The sequence below is a fragment of the Oryctolagus cuniculus genome, chromosome 5 (genome assembly GCF_964237555.1).
Source record: "Oryctolagus cuniculus chromosome 5, mOryCun1.1, whole genome shotgun sequence".
Lineage (NCBI taxonomy): Eukaryota > Metazoa > Chordata > Mammalia > Lagomorpha > Leporidae > Oryctolagus > Oryctolagus cuniculus.
In genome coordinates this window covers 138,310,978-138,329,155 of record NC_091436.1, presented here as the reverse complement: position 1 = coordinate 138,329,155, position 18,178 = coordinate 138,310,978, and the positions used below count along the sequence as shown (strand labels likewise).

Sequence of the window (18,178 nt, the reverse complement as noted above, 5' to 3'; positions counted from 1 at the left end):
GTGGGGGAGGAGGAGGAAGGCAGGAGCAGCTGGCTGGGCAGGAGGCTGAGAGTGTGGTGGGGCACAGGGCAGGGGAGGGGGCGGCTGAGGATGTCTCAGTCCAGGGAGACCAGGACAGCAGTGAGCACTGAGCCTTTACTCACTTCTCTCACTTCTGCTCCTCAGTGTCTGCTGGGACCAGGCCCTGTTCTAACCTCACAGGGTGACTGCAGCGACACAAAGGCATGGACCCCTCCCTGCACTGGAGGGGGCTGCTGTTACCTCCCCCATTTGCTGATCAGGACACTGAGCCCAGGAAGGCCAAGGACCTCACTAACAGTGAAGTCACCCAGAATGGCCGAGAATGCAGGGAGCCCAGCAGAGGGGCTCTCAAGCCCATCCTTAACCCGATCAAAGCGGCCCCCTCTCCCTCCTTACAAACAGAGTGTGGGAACTTTTTCTAACCAAGGCTCATTTTCTCTTCTCTGTGGCCCTGCCTCCCACCTGGGTCATTAGCTCATGCAGAAAGTGCTTATCATCAAGTGTGGAGAGTGTGGATTCACCAATCAGCAGGAACTGGCCCTGGGCACCTGCTGATCCTAGGGGTAGGACCTGGGCCCCTGGAGTTAGAGGCTGGGTGTGGGGTCAACTTTAGGTGAACTCCACAGCCACAGATGCCACAGGTGCTGGGCCCCTGGGACGGGCAGCACAGGCTCGGTGAGGAGGGGTCTGTCTCTGACGCTTCTCAGGGGACACCCAGGTCACCACTGGAGTTAAAGAGCTGCAGGAAGCAGGAGGTGGTCGTCCTTCAGGGTGAGTGGCCTGAATCAGGGTCCTCTGTCCTGGTGGGGTGGTCCTGGGCACTGTGTGCATAGTGGCCTGGTTTCCTCCGTGGGGCCCTGGGGCTGAGAAAGAAGAGACCTGATTTTCCAGGCAGAGGAACTCAGTTGGGGTGGGAAGAGGGGGGGCTGTTTCCCCCCAGGCTGCCCTGAGGGTTCCCTGGCACCGCAGTCTCCCCAGAAGGGCTGGTAGAGCCCCGGCCCAGCTGTCTGTGCTGTCGGGATCCTGTGGGCCCCACGGTGCTGGCGTGCTGAGGCTGTAGGGAAGGCTTTGCTGCTGTGAGGGCTGACGGGAGGACCCTGTCCTGCTGGTGCTCTGGGGCTGACCTGTCTGCTGGCCCAGGCCTCCTCCTCCTCGCCTCTCTCCCCAGTTCTGAGGACATGGAGCACGGCTGCCGCCCCTCTCTGCTCTGCAGTCTCCCCTCCCTGCTTCTCCTCGCCCAGCTGCCCATGTGGGGCTCTGCAGGTGAGTCTGTCCCTGTCCCTCCCAAGGTCTCTTTTTTTTTTTTTTGACAGGCAGAGTGGACAGTGAGAGACAGAGAGAAATGTCTTCCTTTTGCCATTGGTTCACCCTCCAATGGCCGCCGCGGCCGGTGCACTGCGGCCGGCGCATCGCGCTGATCCGATGGCAGGAGCCAGGTGCTTCTCCTGGTCTCCCATGCGGGTGCAGGGCCCAAGGACTTGGGCCATCCTCCACTGCACTCCTGGGCCACAACAGAGAGCTGGCTTGGAAGAGGGGCAACCAGGACAGAATCCAGCACCCTGACCGGGACTAGAACCCGGTGTGCCGGCGCCGCTAGGCAGAGGATTAGCCTATTGAGCCGTGGCGCCGGCCTCTCCCAAGGTCTTCTTCAAGGAGTGAGTGGAGTCCCCAGCCCTCTCAGTCAGGATGGCATGAGATTTGTGGGGCTGCAGGCTCTAGAAAGGCAATGAGGCTCCCCCAACCATTTCTTGTCATTAAACATTTAATAATAGTCACTCACCAACAAAGTGACCATATGGGGTCTTAACAATGGTCTAGGGTTTTTGGGTATTTAATTAATTAATTAATTTTAAGAAGATTTATTGATTTATTTGAAGGGTAGATTTACATACAAAGAGAAGCCAATACAGACAGATCTATCCACTGATCTACTCCCCAAATGGCTGCAATGGCTGGGTCTGTGCCAGGCTGAAGCCAGGAGCCAGGAACCTCCTCTGGGTCTCCCATGTGGGTTCAAGGACCCAGGCACGTAAGCCATCTTCCACTGCTTTCCCAGGCGCATTAGCAGAGAGTTAGATTGGGAATGGAACAGCTGGGATATGAATCAGTGCCAAAATGGGATGCTGGTGTCACAAGTGGTGACCTAACCTGATAGAAGGGAAATTTATGCTTCAGTGCACCTTGAATTCAGTAGAGGAGAAAATTACAGACAAAAACAATAAACTTAGGAGTCAAAATGGGGAGTTTCCTGGTGTGGCTGAGTGACCCAGGAGCTCTGAGGGAGGTCCCCAGGGTGCTCTGTGCTCAGTTTCCAGGCTTGTCCTCCCCCAGGCCAGGTTAGGGCCATGGAGGTTCATGGACCAAGAGAGTCAGCTCCTTGGGGACTGCTTACAAATGCTTAGACATTCTTGGGCCCACCTCAGACTGAGTCAGGAGTTCTGGGGGTGGGACTTGTGATCTGGGTTTTACAAACTGTCCTGTGGATTCTGGGGCACGCTCAAGGTGGAGACTCCCTGTGTAGCAATTTCTTCATGGGACAGCCTGGGGCCAGGGGCCAGGCTCACGAGGGCGTATGTGACATCCTTTCTGGGCCACCACCTGTGGTCTGAGGATCTCATCCAGATTCAGAGTCATCACTGCTCAGTCCCTCAGCCTGGGGGTCACCTCTTCAGCACCTGTTCCCGGTCTGCCTGTTCTTCCCCCGTGGTCTGTGTGTCTCTGCCCCTCAGCCTGTGTCTCAGTTCTCAGTTGTTCTATATCCACAGATGAGTTCCTGGTGATGGGCCCCTCAAAACCCATTGTGGCCATGTTGGGTGGTGAGGCTACTCTGCCCTGCTCCCTGGTCCCAGCCATGAACGCAGAGGACATGGAGCTGCGGTGGTTCCACACCAAGTTCTCAGAAGCGGTGTTCATCTATCGGAACCACCGGGAGGAGTACGAGGAGCAGATGCCCCATTACGCAGGGCGGACCTCGCTGGTGAGGGATTTCTTAACCATCGGGGAAGCTGCCATGCACATCCAGCAAGTCCAGGCTTCAGACAATGGGAGGTACACCTGCGTCTTCCAGAAAGGAGGCCACTATGCAGAGGGCATTCTAGAACTGCAGGTGGCAGGTTGGTGGCTTGATCTGTATTCTGCATCTAGACCTTGGGGTTTGGGAGGAAACTCACATATTTAGCATATTATTTTATATGTGCAGGAAAGGCAACTCAGTTGCTCAATATTTGTTTCTTCAATATATATCTTGTGTATGGAGCCCTAATGTGTGCCATGCCTTGTTTTGGGTACCAGGGACTCATGAGTGCAGCCGATTCTTGCCTTGTGTAGTTTATAATCTAGAGGCTGAGATGGAAAAAGTGAAATAAATGATTGATTGGATGCTGTTTGAAGGGGATAATTGCTAAATAAAAATAAAAAACCAGAAGGACAATTATTACAAGTGGAAGGAATCAGGAAATGGGGTGGGGAGTGAGGGTAGCCCCTGGTGTTACACAGGGATCCAGTGGGGCCTGGTTGTTGATCTCAGCAGAGCTCAAAGGAAGTAGCTGTCTCACCAAGTGGATATCTAGGGACACAGAGTTCAGTGCAGTGAGACACCCAGAGAGAAACCCTTGGCATGGGAGCCAGTCTGGTGTGCTCGGAGTGGGGGTAGTGATGTGGGGATGCAGGAAGTGCCAGTAGGACTTCAATAAAGAGGTAGATATTCCTGGACTAAACTGCCCACACTGACCAGGAAAAGGTCATTCGGCATAGACACTTGTGCTGGCTTAAGTGTACTGTGGTAAAATCCCAAGATCTCCCTGTGGACTGGAATGTGAGCAGGCAGGGGTCACACACAACGTAGCAACCATGGCCATTCACAGTGAACCAAGTAGTCCTTGCACTGGGTATGTGGTGTATGAGGGGCACAGATCCTGGGGTTTGGGGGGAGGCAGGAGGAAGGGTGCAAGGAGGATCCCAGGCCAGTGCAGGTGCTGTGTGCTGTGTTGGTGTATGCATGGAGGAGGGGAAACTTGAAACAGAGCAGGGGCAGGAGTACTGACTGAGGTGACTGGGAGGAGGTGAGTGGGAGGTGAGCAGAGGGAAGCATGGAGAGCAGTTCTGAGGAGAGGACAACTGTGTGACCTCAGACAGCCACAGTGGATTTGCTGTTCATTCTGTAACAAAAGGCCAAACACGAGGGTCAACAGAAGCCTGAAGTATAGAATTGTTGAATAAGTGGCCTAGAATGTGAAAAAGGTTTCATTCATTTTTTCTAATTCAAAAGGCAAGTAACAGAGCGACAGTGAGGCAAAGAGCCCTCTATCCACAGATTCACTCCCCAAATACTTAAAATAGCTGAGGCTTGGCCAGGTGAAGCCAAGATCCGAGAACTCCTGAGTCTCCCATGTTGGTAGCAGAGACACAAATAGTTGGTCCCGCACCTGCTTGTTCCCAGCGTGCATATCCAGGAAGCTGCATTGGAAGAAGAAGGGACTGGAACCCAGGCACTCAGATACGGGATGTGGGCATCTCATTGTGCTAACTGCTGCACCAAATGCCTTCATCCATGTTTTCAAAATAAACAACAATTAATCCTCAACTAAGAAGACTTGAAGTCAATATAATACCTGCTTACCACACAGAGCTCACCCTAAATGTACCTAATAATTGTATTGGCCAGCTATCTTAGTTAATAGGCTTTAACTTATATTTTTTAAAAAGATTTATTAATTTTATTTGAAAAGCAGAGATACAGAGAGACTAAGGTGGGGGATAGAAAGAAAGAGAGAGAGAAAAAGATAGGAAAGAAAGAAAGAAAGAAAGAAAGAAAGAAAGAAAGAAAGAAAGAAAGAGAGAGAGAGAGAGAGAGAGAGAGAGAGAGAAAGAAAGAAAGAAAGAAAGAAAGAAAGAAAGAAAGAAAGAAAGAAAGAAAGAAAGAAAGAATTGTTCTCCCATCTGCTGGTTCACTCCCCAAATGGCTGCAATAGGCTTGAGCCAGGCTGAAGCCAGGATCCAGGAGCTTCTTCTGGGTCTCCTAATGAGTGCAGGGACCCATGTATTTGGGCCATTTTCTGCTGCTTCTCTAGGACCATCAGCAGGGAGCTGGATCAGAAGTAGAACAGCCGGCCGGCGCCGCGGCTCACTAGACTAATTCTCCGCCTTGCGGCACCGGCACACCGGGTTCTAGTCCCAGTCGGGGCACCGGATTCTGTCCCGGTTGCCCCTCTTCCAGGCCAGCTCTCTGCTGTGGCCAGGGAGTGCAGTGGAGGATGGCCCAAGTGCTTGGGCCCTGCACCCCATGGGAGACCAGGAGAAGCACCTGGCTCCTGCCATCGGATCAGCGCAGTGCGCCGGCTGCAGCACACCAGCCGCGGCGGCCATTGGAGGGTGAACCAACGGCAAAGGAAGACCTTTCTCGCTGTCTCTCTCTCTCACTGTCCACTCTGCCTGTCACAAAAAAATAAGAAAAAGAAGAAGAAGAAGAAGAAGTAGAACAGCCAAGATTCCAACAGGTATGCCCACAGGAGATGCCAGGACTGCAGGCAGAGGCTTAACGTTCTACACCTAGCGCCAACTCTGCTTGTCCTAGTTTTATAATAGAAAGAAATTTTACTTACTGAAGTGAGGCCCTGATGATTCCACAAAGGAGCAGGAAGTAATACTGTTTCTTTGTAAAATATATAAAAAATTCATAAAACATATAAAAATGTTTTCATTTCAATGTATTTTCCTCAGGTCCCTGAGGAAGACATTCCTGGGTCAGTAAGCTGGCCAGAGGCCTATCTGCTTTTCTAATGATAATATTTCACATGAGGAGAGGAATTCACAGTTCCCAGCGCTCTAAAGTCAACGCTCTGAGAAGATGGAGGAGAGGGGAATTTCTCTTATTTTCACCAGGGAGAATGAGGTCTTACTTCAGTACTTATTGTTCTTGTAGTCAGCTGGGGAGGTCACCACGTGGGCCATGCCTGGGTGTATTCCCATTCTTGACTGTGGCTGCCCTAGGACAGCATCTCCCAGAGAGGCTGGGTGACCAGCAGAGTCCAGGAGTCTCATCCTACAGTGGCTGCCCCAGGCCTGTCCTTCCTATAGCAATGGCAGAGGCAGAGCCAGTGACACAAGTGCTTTTCAAACCTCTCCTTAAGTCACATGAAATGGTCTCTCATTGGCCAGAGTGAGTCACATGACCAACCTCAGAGCCAGAATGTGAAGGAGCTACAGCATGGTGGAGGTCAGCTCCCCTTAAGAAGGATAAAGTACACGGGTATTTAATACTCAATTATCACACATAGTCACAGGTGTGAACTCAGATCTGAAATTGTGAGTTTCAGTGTCTGTAAGGAAACCTGGCAGAGATAACTCATAGGGGTATGGGAATAAGAGAAGGGATTGGGGAGACAGGATTATTCATTGGTATAAATTTGGAATTGATTTACAGAGAGAGGCAGTGGGAATCACAGCAGGTGCCCCAGGAGGGAGTGGGGTGAGGAGATTAGAGGTTCAGGATGGAGTCCTGGGGTCAGGTTGCTGCTCCTGGTTTCTCTGGGCCTCAGTCTTCCCATCTGCAGTGTTGAGGAGAAAGCCCCCTACTCTGTGCCCCCATGGGTCCCAGGGCTCTTTCCCTCCTTCAGGCCATGCCCTCCCATGGAATCTCCAGAATGGAACACAGTGACTCCCCTGTGGCTGTGCCACACCCAGACCCTGCTGAGGCCCTGGGCCAAGTGGTCTCCAAGGTCTCCACAGCTCCCCTCTTGCAGGCCTGGGCTCTGCCCCTCAAGTGCACATCGAAGGGCCAGAGCAGGACGGGGTCCGCGTGGTGTGCAAGGCCTCGGGCTGGTTCCCGAAGCCCCAGGTGCAGTGGACAGACCTCAGCGGGAAGAAGTTCCTGGAGTTCTCTGAGGCCCATGCCCAGGACGCAGCAGGGCTGTTCAGCGTGGAGGCGGCTCTGGTGGTGAGAGACAGCTCTGCAGGGAGTGTGAGCTGCTCTGTCCTCAATCCCATCCTGGGCCAGGAGAAGGCGATGGCCGTGTTCATCCCAGGTCGGTGCTGCTTCTCATTCCTGGTAGGGCTTGGGAGGTGGTGCTGGCATCCCTGAGTGTGCGGGGTGGGCCTGGGAGCTCCCCTGACTGGGTCTCTGCCTGGGCCCCAGAGCCCTTCTTCCCGCAGGCCTCTCCCTGGAAGGCAGCTTTTGCTGGGATCCTGACGGTGCTGGGGCTCCTGCTCTTTGGGGCTTGCTGCTTCACCAGGAGAGAGCACTCTGCAAAGCTGCAGGAGAGGCAGAAACAGGAGAAGCTGTGCCGGGCTAAGGAGAAGCACCAGCGAGCAGAGGAGGAGGCACTAAAGGCCAGAGGTAGGAGGCCAGGCAGGGGGGGCAGCTGGTGCTGAGAGGAAGGATGCTGGGAGATGAGTCTGTGGGTTCTGCTCTCCAGGGCAGGTGGCTGTGGAGACCCAGACAGGACAGCTGGAGGCTGGAGCTGTGGGTGTGTCTGGAGTAAGAACTTTTCTAGGATACAGATGAGGTCTTTCTTGTGGGTTCTCCAGGCTCACTGTGTCTCCTTTTCTTGGGGACAGAAGTTCAAGGTTTTTTCTCTCTTACAGATGAGCTCCAGGCAGAACTCGGTAAGCTCTGCTCCCCTCCTGAACTCACCGTGTCCCTTTGTGGAGGACACTCGGGGTCTCAGCTCACCTGTTCCCTGTGCTGCTTTTCAGATCAGAGGAAGACAGCTTACCTGGCTGGTGAGTGACTCTCCAGATGTCCCGTGGTCTCCTGTCCCCCTGTGCCCAGCTGTCCCCTCCTTGTCTCTGTCCAGGCACAGACATGTGGACCACTCATTGGGTGCAGCAGTGGCAGTGGTGGTGGCGGAACCCTGCTCCCTGGGCTCTCTCACATCTGGGTGACTGTTTGCAGTCTGTGCTTCAAGACGTGTGTGCAATGATGGGCATGGAGTCTGCCCGCGTACTGGGTTTCTCTCCAGTCCAGGCCTGTGCCCTATATGAGAATTGTTAGTGTTTATCCTCCAAAGCTTTAGCTCTTGACTGTATCAAAGTCATATGCCAGAAGCTGTGAGAGTTCAAGACAGGAGGGAGAGAATCAAATGAGGTCATTGAGTTTGGGGGTGTGACTTCTGCCCCCTCTCTCCCTTCTAAGACACCACCCAGGTGGCATCATTCCTATCCTGCTCCTCAAAGGTGCTTGTGTAAAATGAATGTCAGAAGACATGGCTGCTCACCAGGTGTGGAGATGTGATGGGATGAACTGAGTGCTTCTCAGAGCAGGAATGCTTTCTCTAGAGTATTGTATTCTAGAGTTGTTGTGGTATAGCTGTTAAACATCTGTCTGCAATTCAGGCATCCCAGATGAGGGCCGATTTATGTCCTGGCTGCTCCACTTCTTCCAACTACCTTTTAATGTTCCTAGGAAAGCAGTGGAGATGGCCTAAGTACTCGGGCTCCTGTACTCACTTGAAAAACCAGGAATATGCTCCTGGTTTTTGCTTTGCCCTGGTCCAGCCCTGGCTTTGAGGCCATTTGGGGAGAAAACCAATGGATGGAGGATTCTCTCTTTCTCTCCCTCTCCCTCACTGTAATTCTTCCTTTCAAATTAATAAATATATCTTTTTTTAAGAAATATTTTTTCAGGGAATGTTTGGCCCCTTAGACTCTGGAGTTGGCCTCATATCCATGTTATTTCTTCTTCCTCCTTTAGTTTCCCTGCCAGGAAATGCTATACATTAATTAACTACTATCAACATGGAGTAAATTCCTTTTTTCTCACACTATTTTCACACAGATAGTTTTCGGTCCTGACCAACAGCAGCTAGGAGCCAGGAACACAGGAGTCTTTGTGGGTTTTGAAGCACAGGGCAGAGAGCTGACACCCAAAAGTCACCAGCAGTGGGGCAGGGTGCAACTCAGCTCTCCTGCAGGCTTCCTGATCTGTGGTCAGGGAGTTTCCCACAATCTTCTGCTGTCTGCACCTGCAGGAGGCCCCTCCTGTGCAGCCTCTCTCCTCCTGCAGAGTCTGACCTTCAGCACAGAGGGCAGGTGAGGGCTGAGCAGGTGGTGTGGCTGTGGTCTCACCAGGGTGTGTTTCCTTTCAGCCTGGAGGAAGGCGCAGCTGTATGCTGGTAAGTGACCTGATGGCTCCTCTGCCTCCCTGCCCTGCCTCTGCCCTGCCCCTTCTCTACCTGTGGACTCAACTCCAGATGGGCTGGGTGTCCTGCTCTCCTTATCAGTGTTGTAGCCTCCAAGGAAAACTGCAGGGGCTCCTCCATGGGACCACAGCTCTGCTTCCATTCTGGGCCCTTTGTCCTCTGCATATCATGGTTAGGGTTAACGACACCTTCTTAATCCTTTTGTTCAACTGACCCTTGTCATTGGCGGGGTGACCACAGAGAGTCAGGTGTGAGGAAAGCCTGCAGCAGGACAACAACTGTGTAGTTCAGGAAGCGCCGGTCTCCTGAATACTCTGGGAATTATGCTGCTCAGGACCCAGAGTTTACTAAGAGGGGAATGAGATCTATGTCCTTCTTACCCCCAAATTCCTCCCTTTAAGGCCCACTTTGGTCCTCCTGGCCCTGGAATGTGGTCTTCTATGCTTCTTCGTGCTCTGACCACTGTCCAGGCTGGGTTTCTTCCTCTAACTGCTAGTGGTTGCTGAGAATTAGTTACTCTAGTAAATGTTCTAAATTAGAGAAGGATCATCTGGCATGCTTATGGAGAAATTCCTGGGTTGGGTTCTCTGATACATCTGAAATTGTGTGCAACATTTGTGTACTCTGAGGAAGAATAGAAAACTTTAAATTTATTTGACTTGGGATGTTGCTGTGGTGTATAAAGTTAAGCCACCATCTGCAGTGCCAAAATCCCCTGTGGACACAGGTTCGAGTCCCAACTACTCCATTTCTGATCCAGCTCCTGGCAGATGTACCTGGGAAAGGGGCCCAAAGTAGTTAGGCCTCTTCACCCATGTGCAAGACCAGATAAGATCTTGGCTCCTGGCATTGAATCAGCCCAGTTCTGGCCATTGTGGCCATTATGGAGGTGAACCAGAGGATGAACGATCCCCCCACCCTTGCCGTGTATGTGTGTGTGTGTGTGTGTGTGTTTCTCTCTCTCTTTATTTGTAATTCTGCTTTTCAGATAAAAAAAAGAATTCTTTTACAAAATGTATTTCACATGCAGAGAGTGAGAGCAAGAGCAAGAGATATTCAGTCTCCTATTTTGCTCCCTAGCTGCTAGCAACAACCATGGCTAGGCAAGGCCAAAGCCAGAAGCTGAGATCTCAGTCCAGGTTCCCACATGCATGTCAGCAACTCAGCCCCTCAGTGCTGCATTAGGGTCTCCATTGGCCAGAGGCTGGAGTCTGTAGCCTGAGCTGGGGATTGACCCAGATTCTTCAGTGTGGGTGCTAGTGTTTTAATCACTAAGCAAAATACTTGCCATGTTTTTAAAAAATATGTTTTTTTGAGTAAGAGTGAGAGAGGGAGGAAGGGAGAGAGGGAGAGAAGGAGAGAGGAAAAAAGAGAAAGAGGGAGGGAGGGAGGGAGGGAGAGAGAGAGAGAGAGAGAGAGAGAGAGAAACTCTCATTGGCTGTTCCATTCCCCAGATACCTGCAATGGCCTGGGAAGTTTTGAACTGTGCTGGAGCCAATGTCAGGAGCTGGAAACCAATCTTGTTCTCCCACGTGATTGGCAGGAACCCAAATTGATGCATCACTTACTGCTTCCAAGGATGTGCTTTGGCCAGAAGATGGAATTAGGAGCTGGAGCTGTGATTCAAACCCAGGCACTCTGACATCAATTGCATATGTCTTAGCGCCTGCCTTTGCTGGAAGACCGAATCCTTGCCCCTGAGTAGGGGTGTGTGTGTACGTGTGTGTGTGTGTTTACAAGAACAAAAAATGTAATATGTGATTGTTCATTACCATTTTCTCACACCTCAGAAGAATGCTGTATTCACTGTATTCGTTAACAGCTCAGGCCCCTGTTTGATTCTTTAGAGATGATATATAAAGACTGGAAAAGGAGAAACATAGAAAAGTAGAAATTGCTACCTAGAAAAAGGACGGCAAGCATACCATGTGAGAAAAGAACGTGTGGGGAAGAGAAGAGGAGATGAGGGAGAGAGTGAGTGCTGTGCAGGTGGCTCAGAGTGACTGCAGCGGCTGAAGGCCCAGCCCTGGTGTTGAAATGTAGAAGTGTGTGGAGGGTTTACAGGGCTTGGGTGTGTGAGACAGAATTGATTCCTGATACCTTGTGGACAAATTTCAGGAAAAATCTAAATTAAAGCATATTAAAATTTGAGAGAGAGAGAGAGAGAGCAAGTCCTTTCATCCCCTGGTTCATTCCTTCAATCCTTCAGCCATCGGTGCTCCCTCCTCAGTCTACAATGGAAGGAAGTTAGAGTCCAGAGCTGAGCTAACTCTGGTGTGGAGCTGATATCACACAAGGAACTATAAGAGGTTGGACGGCAGCCCACATAGCTGCACCCAGAGGTCAGGATGCTTGTGTGTAGGCTCTTATGATCAATGGAGCAAACCCAGCAGCTCAAGATGACCGTGGATGCAGACCTTCACATCCCACTGCAACTCATGGATGCTCTTTCACTTCACAAATATGCTCCAAAGTGGAGTGTGAGGGACTCCTGTTCATTACTGACAATATATACTCTTAAAGATGGAATAGCATTTGGTAGGCTGGCTATCTCGTCCCAACACTTAAAATCTCTTATATGACTGGCAAAGTAATTTACTTGTTCTAAATAAATCAGACAATTCTCCTTCCCTACTATCCTCCTCTCCAAAGTTTGGTAGTGCCAAGAAATTCACAGGCATTGGGTCCTTCGTGTCAGCTCATATTTTGGGAAGGTTCTCAAGCTCCTAAGCAAAGGTGACCAGGATCCCAGGGTGACTGAAGAGAGAACAGAGACCTGTACATGAGGCCACTTTTCATGGGGGACTTGGCTGCTTACAGCTTCTTGTTAAGTGGGGATGTAGCATAGAATCTGGGGGCCACAATGGAAACCTTCCAGTTCATTAGCAGCCCTGGAAGGCCACCTTCACTGCTTCAAATTCCTACTCAGTAGAACGAGCAGAGGAGCACAAACTTTAAAAGCCTTCAAGGATAATGGAGAAAATGTAGCAGAGCTGGCACAGAGGTTCCTTAAGCAGAACATTTACAGTTTATCCAGGGGACTGAGTATGAAGGAAATGATGAGGAAGATCAGGAAACCTTAGCATTTCTGGGTCCTGTGGCTGCCTTTAAGGGTGATGTGGAAATGCTGAAGAAATCTGCAGAGGTTGGAGTAATCCATGTGAGTGAGTGTGATGATGGTGGATCAACTGCTGTGCTTAAAGCTGCTGCACAAGGTCACACAGAGTCTGCAGTGGTTCATTACAGAGGGGCAGACAGTGACATCACCACAAAGCAGGGGACCCAGTGATGTGGCCACGAGGTTTGCCCATCTGGCAGCAGTGACATTAAAGGGGCTACTGAAATATGATATATAGGATGTGAATGAGATTGATATGAGATTTTTATAACACACGAGGTTGAGGGAAGCACTGATGCCAAGGATGGTTAATGTTTCATTGAATTGTATAAAGCAGATACCAGAATTAACATTTATAAGAAAATTGTAGAATTGAACACCTTTGGAAATTGCTGTGAATAACCATAGACACATGAGACAGGTAAGAAAAGAAAAGTTAAAGCTGTTAATTTGACAACTAATGTCTTAGTGAAAAAGAAGTAAATGAAGTGTTCACTCTCTTCCAGAGGTCACATGGACCAGCCCCACCATTTTATGTGATTTTGTTTCCTATCCTGAAAATCAACTAAGATGGCAATGCCAATTTCTATGACTACACCTGTGCAGGAGTGGATGCGGGTCACAAACTATCACCACATAGACAGGAGAAATGCATTTTACTATTACTGTCAATCTTCTAATCCTGTGCCTGTGTCCACTGCTCCCACACTGCCTTGCCTGTGCGAGGCAGGTTAAAGCTCTCTCCCTGAAGACTCCTCAGACTCTGACTGTGGATGGAGCCTTTGCTTTGGTCAGCACCTGCCTCTCTCCTCCCCAGGAATGAGCATGGAGGTGGAGGAGATGCAGAGGCCTTGGGGAGGTTAGGGAGAGGGTTCCTGTGCTCTTCTTTTAGTGCTTCCAGATACTTATGCTGGGGAGGCGGAGCTCAGCTGGTCCTTCAGCACCTGTGTGGTCAGCTGAGGAAGGGCAGGGACAGGCCCTGTGTCATCATTGGGGACATTGTTGGTGACTATGCTCCATGACATTAGAGTTCATGGTCTGGGTGACTTGGTTTTGAATGGGAAATTGATGCACTGTGTGGCCTTTCCTCCTATCCAGACCTTCCCTTGCCCACTGGTTCTCTGGGCTCCTCTGGGTCCATGTCCCACCACAGTGTGTGGGAATTTCTGGGCGATGATTTTTCCTGTGCAGGTGACAGGAGCCCTCATGCTCTCTCCAGACACCTTCTCCTGCCAGTTCCCCTCCTCCATGCTGGGCGTAGCTCCTGAGCACCTGTGATCACAGCAGGTGTCTGTCTGTTGCCATAAGAAGACCTCAGCCTTGGTGGCTTCTACCACACATTGACTGTCTTACAGCTCTGAGGGTCAGAAGTCGGAGACAGGTCTCACTGAGCTACAACACTTGCAAGTCTGCAGTCCCTATGCTGACTCTTGTTTCTCCCACATCGGAATCAACTTGCACACCTAAGTTCATGCCCCATTCCTCTGTCTTGAAGCCAGATATGTAGGCATCTGTCAGACTCTGGTCAGCTCCTCATATAAACTTCTCTGGCACACACAGGTTGGCAGGTTCTGTGCTTTCAGGGTTCCCATGATTAGATTGGGCTCACCTGGATCATCGAGTGAATTATACTACTTTTAGGTACTTAACCTTTATCCCACCTGCAAAGCTCCCTTTCCTGTTAGGTGACTGAGTCATAGCTTCTAGGAATTAGCACACTGATATCTCTAGAATCATCCTCCAGGTTCATATCAGCCAGTTGTAGCCGCCTCTCTCCACCTGTGGGTACAGGCAACCTGCAAGTTCAGCTCAATCAGTGCTTCTGATATAAATGGAGGTTCTGGAATTTTTTTTTGGCAGGCAGAGTGGACAGTGAGAGAGAGAGACAGAGAGAAAGGTCTTCCTTTGCTGTTGGTTCACCCTCCAATGGCCGCCGAGGCCGGCACACTGCGGCCGGCGCACTGCGCTGATCCGATGGCAGGAGCCAGGTACTTATCCTAGTCTCCCATGGGGTGCAGGGCCCAAGTACTTGGGCCATCCTCCACTGCACTCCCTGGCCACAGCAGAGAGCTGGCCTGGAAGAGGGGCAACCGGGACAGAATCCGGCGCCCCGACCGGGACTAGAACCCCGTGTGCCGGTGCCGCAAGGTGGAGGATTAGCCTAGTGAGCCGCAGCTCTGGCCAAGTTCTGGAAATTTTGATCTGCTCAATTCATTCTAGGAAAACCTAGCTCCATGATGATTGTGTCTAGGAACCTGAGAATCATAATTTGGGAGTAAAATCTGGGAAATGCCTTTTCTGTATGGTCAGTGGCCAGCCTCTCAGTCTCTGGTGTTAAGCTTTATGGCTTGGGGGAACAGACTGCTGTGTGTGTGTGTGCAGGACACAGTCCATCAGCTGAATGTCTCCCACACATTTCCCCCATCACTGTTTCAGAAGAGCAGGAGCTAGGCTGACCTGTGCAGTCTGTGAAGACCCCTGATACGTAATGTCTGTTCTCTTGTAGACTGGCGGAAGGAATGGTTCCAGGCCTGTGAGTGACTTTGTGTTCTTTCTGGGTGCTCCTCCTGTGGCCCCCAGGGCTCTGGCCTCTCCTTCAGTTCTCTGTGCTGGTACAGATGCTGGCACCATCAGTGGTGGTGGGGTGGGGGCTGAAGTGACAGGAACAAAGCCAGGCTGGTCTTCAAGTTCTCTGTGACACCTGTGACCCTCGGAGAGGTCTCCTGTTTCCTCCTCCTGCTTGGAGGCCAAGTGCTTGTGTCCCAGGACCCTTATTTCAGGGCCTTGCTCACCCCATGCAGCTAGGTGGGTCTGCGTTTGGTTGTGCATTCTTGTTGTGGGGCCGGAAGTGGCCTTGTATGACTGCAAACTCTCCCTGCAGGGTCTGTCACTCTGAATCCAGATTCGGCTCATGTCAACCTTGCCGTCTCTCCTGAAAAGAAGAGTGTGACCTGGAATTACACTGGTGTGGACTTGGATGACCGCTACAGTGTGTTGGGCCTTGAGGGCATCATGTCAGGAAGATGTTACTGGGAGGTGGAGATCAGGAGTGGTGAGGGCTGCAACTGGGCTCTGGGGCTCTGTAGGGACCACATGACAAGCACAGGCTGGACTACACAGTCCCCAGATGAGGGGTTTTGGGTTGTGGAGTGCTATTACAATAACTACCTTGCCTGGACTAAATCGCTGCAGGCTCTATCCCTTAGGAAGTATCCCCGCAGGGTGGGGATTTTCCTGGACTACAGTGAGGGGGACGTCTCCTTCTACAACATGACTGACGGTTCCCACATTTTCTCATTCCCCCCAGCTTCTTTCTCTGGAACCCTCTATCCATACTTCATGCTTGAGGGTTATGTGACCCTGAGCATCTGCCCCACAGAGGGGGGGCCTGAGGGGCTCCCTGTGCCCCTTAGCAAGTCTCCTTTGGAGGAGGCTGTGAGGCCCCCAGGGGAGGGGCTCAGCTCAGGCTCTGGAGTTGATGGAGCTCCCCCAGGGGCTGAGTCTCCATTGCTGCCCTGAGCCCCACAGGGGCCCTCACTGCCCTGACTCCTCAGTGAGACTCTTGCTGGGGCTGCAGGTTCAGGGACAAAGCCTCTGGGCCAAGTCTTGGGCAGCTCTGAAATGTCTCCCCTTATGGTTATCGGAATAGTTGCTTCATGTGCCATGTTCTAAGACAGAATATAAAAGTTGGTGTTTTTGTACTGGTTTAGGACAGACTGAAAATTACTATGAAATTATTGTTATTGGTATTAAAGTCTTTCCTGGGTTTTAAATTCTCTTTTGATGTGATGGGACTGAGGGCTGTGTTACTGTGCCCAACTCAGGGGAGTTGAATTATCCAGCTTGAATCTGAGCATAGGGAAGGAGAGGACGGTGGTCCCCACTGTATCCTGGGAGGATTTGCCCCATGTGATGATAATAGTTTGCCACCCAAAAATTTTCACAGACACGAATGACTGACAGACTCATAATGGAAAGGAACATTGCGATCCACTTTGTGTATTTCCCTTTCTGTAATGGAGAAAACACGCATGTTTTCCACGCATCAGTAAATGTCTATTACCAGTGAATATACTGTTCTGTGTTAATTCAGGGAATCTAGGTATGAGAGCCTGGATTCCCCTCTTGGGTCAACACTGTAGCTGTGAAAACAAGAGAGCTGCTGGCAGGGTAAGCAGTAAATCCCTGAATGTGAGGACAGTGAAGGAGAGAATGTTCAGATACAAGTCCAACTGCAGAACCCTGTGTCCATGCGCATGGTTCTGGTTAATCAGTGCATTGTCCCTCAGTGCTGCCAAGTCCAACTGTCAGATGGAGGGGAAATCCTTAGCAAACAAAAAGCAGCAGGAGCACTGAGGCCTCAGAATCTTCAAACACAGAGATGTGCTCACTGCCCCAGACACAGAGCTCTGACCAGGGCAGGGCACCTGGTGCAGGAGGCTGACTGGACTCCCTCATCCCATAGTGGAGGGCCTGGGTCCAGTCCTGATTCTGGCTTCCTGCTCATGCACACTCGGGGAGGAGGCAGTGATGGCTGAGATACGTGGGTTCCTGCCACCCATGTGAGACACCTGGATGGAGTCCCCCCGTCCATCTCCAGCCTTGTCCAGTCTGCTGTTTTGCACATTTGGAGAAGGAACCAGAGGATGGGAGAGCTCTGTCCTCATTTCAAATAACATGAAAAAATAAAAATAAAGAAGATCTCTGTTGAGCTGTCATTCTGGCTGAGGGTGAGAAGACGCGGAATGGGAAGTAAAGAAGGAGTCAGAAACATCAGTGCTGGCTTGGGGAGCAATTAGAGGAATAACCACAGTAGCCACTGTGGTGTGGGTATCTGTGTTCTGGAACTCAGGCAGCCGTTCAGGCCCAGAGTCTCCTGTTGATGATGCTGAGGGAGTGGAAACTTCACCCCATCATTGTGTGTAGAGGGGAGGCCTTTGTGCAGGGATTCAGTTGGGACAGATCCTTAGGTCATGCCCACATGGCTTAATGCTGGTGGGTTCAGCAGGGGGATTGAGAAAGAGCACACAGATTTAGAGAGAAACATGGCTTCCTGCTGTCATACGATGGAGAAAACGGGCCCTTGCAAAAGTCTGTGTTGTGCTGTTTGGATTTTGAATTTCCAGAACCAGGAGCCAAAATAAACCTTTTGTCTTTATAAAGTTATTCCGCTTCTTGCATTTCCTTACTGTAACTTGGGCCATCTTCTGCTGCTTTCCCAGTTGCATTAGCAGCGAGCTGACTTGGAAATGGAGCAGCAAGGACATGGAGTGCCTATATGGGCTGAGGAGGCAGTGCCATGGCCCAGGTCAGGTTTTCTGCAAGAAATACCTTAGGACAGGATAAGCTCCAGCCAGAGGGCAGAAAACAACCAATCCTCCCCCTCCTAGCTCAGCAGGACCAAGGCCCAGCTGCTATAACATGGCTACTGTTCACTCAGCCACCAACCATTTCTTACCTAATATATATTACCCCTAATGGTGTTGGGGGTGATATTTTACTTCCGTGTTAATAGGCAGGTCATAGATGTTGCTGTGGATTCGTTTCTGGGAGGAGGAGCATGGTGGGGGCAAGAGGCGCAGAGTCACCACACAGACCCTGGGAGTCAGGTGAAAGCAGGCCTGAGGCAAGCAGCCTGCAGACTCATTTATTTCAGTTGTTACAGCGGCTTATATAGCCAAGGCACCCAATCCCGTCAAAGGGCATCTATGCCCTAACCAATCATACCCTGTTGCCAGGCAGTTTCTGAAGCCATCCAATCACAGCCTGTTGCAGGCAGACTCTGCTGTCATGTAGTTTCTGAAACCATCCAATCACAACCTGTTGCCAGGCAGTTTCTGTTGCCAGAGGCCATCTTGGCATGGCCTTCTCATTTCACCACACCATTCATCTTAGTTATTTC

At 50.9% G+C, this 18,178-nt stretch overlaps 1 protein-coding gene and 1 pseudogene across 1 annotated transcript; both read left to right on the top strand.

Annotated features, from left to right (window-relative positions):
• Positions 1–602: 602 nt before the first annotated feature.
• LOC108175829 (butyrophilin-like protein 1) lies at positions 603–17,390 on the top strand. Its single transcript, XM_070074806.1, has 10 exons — positions 603–792; positions 1,162–1,284; positions 2,787–3,134; positions 6,762–7,043; positions 7,154–7,354; positions 7,603–7,623; positions 7,714–7,740; positions 9,105–9,131; positions 14,783–14,809; positions 15,158–17,390. The coding sequence occupies exons 1-10, from the start codon at positions 654–656 to the stop codon at positions 15,793–15,795; spliced, it is 1,833 nt and encodes a 610-aa protein (XP_069930907.1). The 5' UTR covers positions 603–653; the 3' UTR covers positions 15,796–17,390.
• LOC127488383 (ankyrin repeat domain-containing protein 42 pseudogene) lies at positions 11,558–12,637 on the top strand (annotated as a pseudogene).
• Positions 17,391–18,178: the final 788 nt, after the last annotated feature.

What these genes read in the sequence shown, in the direction of transcription:
- LOC108175829 (XM_070074806.1), top strand. Translation starts at nt 654, where the DNA reads ATGCCACAGGTGCTGGGCCCCTGGGACGGGCAGCACAGGCTCGGTGAG. An exon ending in GATGGCCGTGTTCATCCCAG is followed by an intron (nt 7,044 to 7,153) that starts GTCGGTGCTGCT and finishes CCTGGGCCCCAG; the next exon opens with AGCCCTTCTTCCCGCAGGCC. An exon ending in GAAGGCGCAGCTGTATGCTG is followed by an intron (nt 9,132 to 14,782) that starts GTAAGTGACCTG and finishes GTTCTCTTGTAG; the next exon opens with ACTGGCGGAAGGAATGGTTC.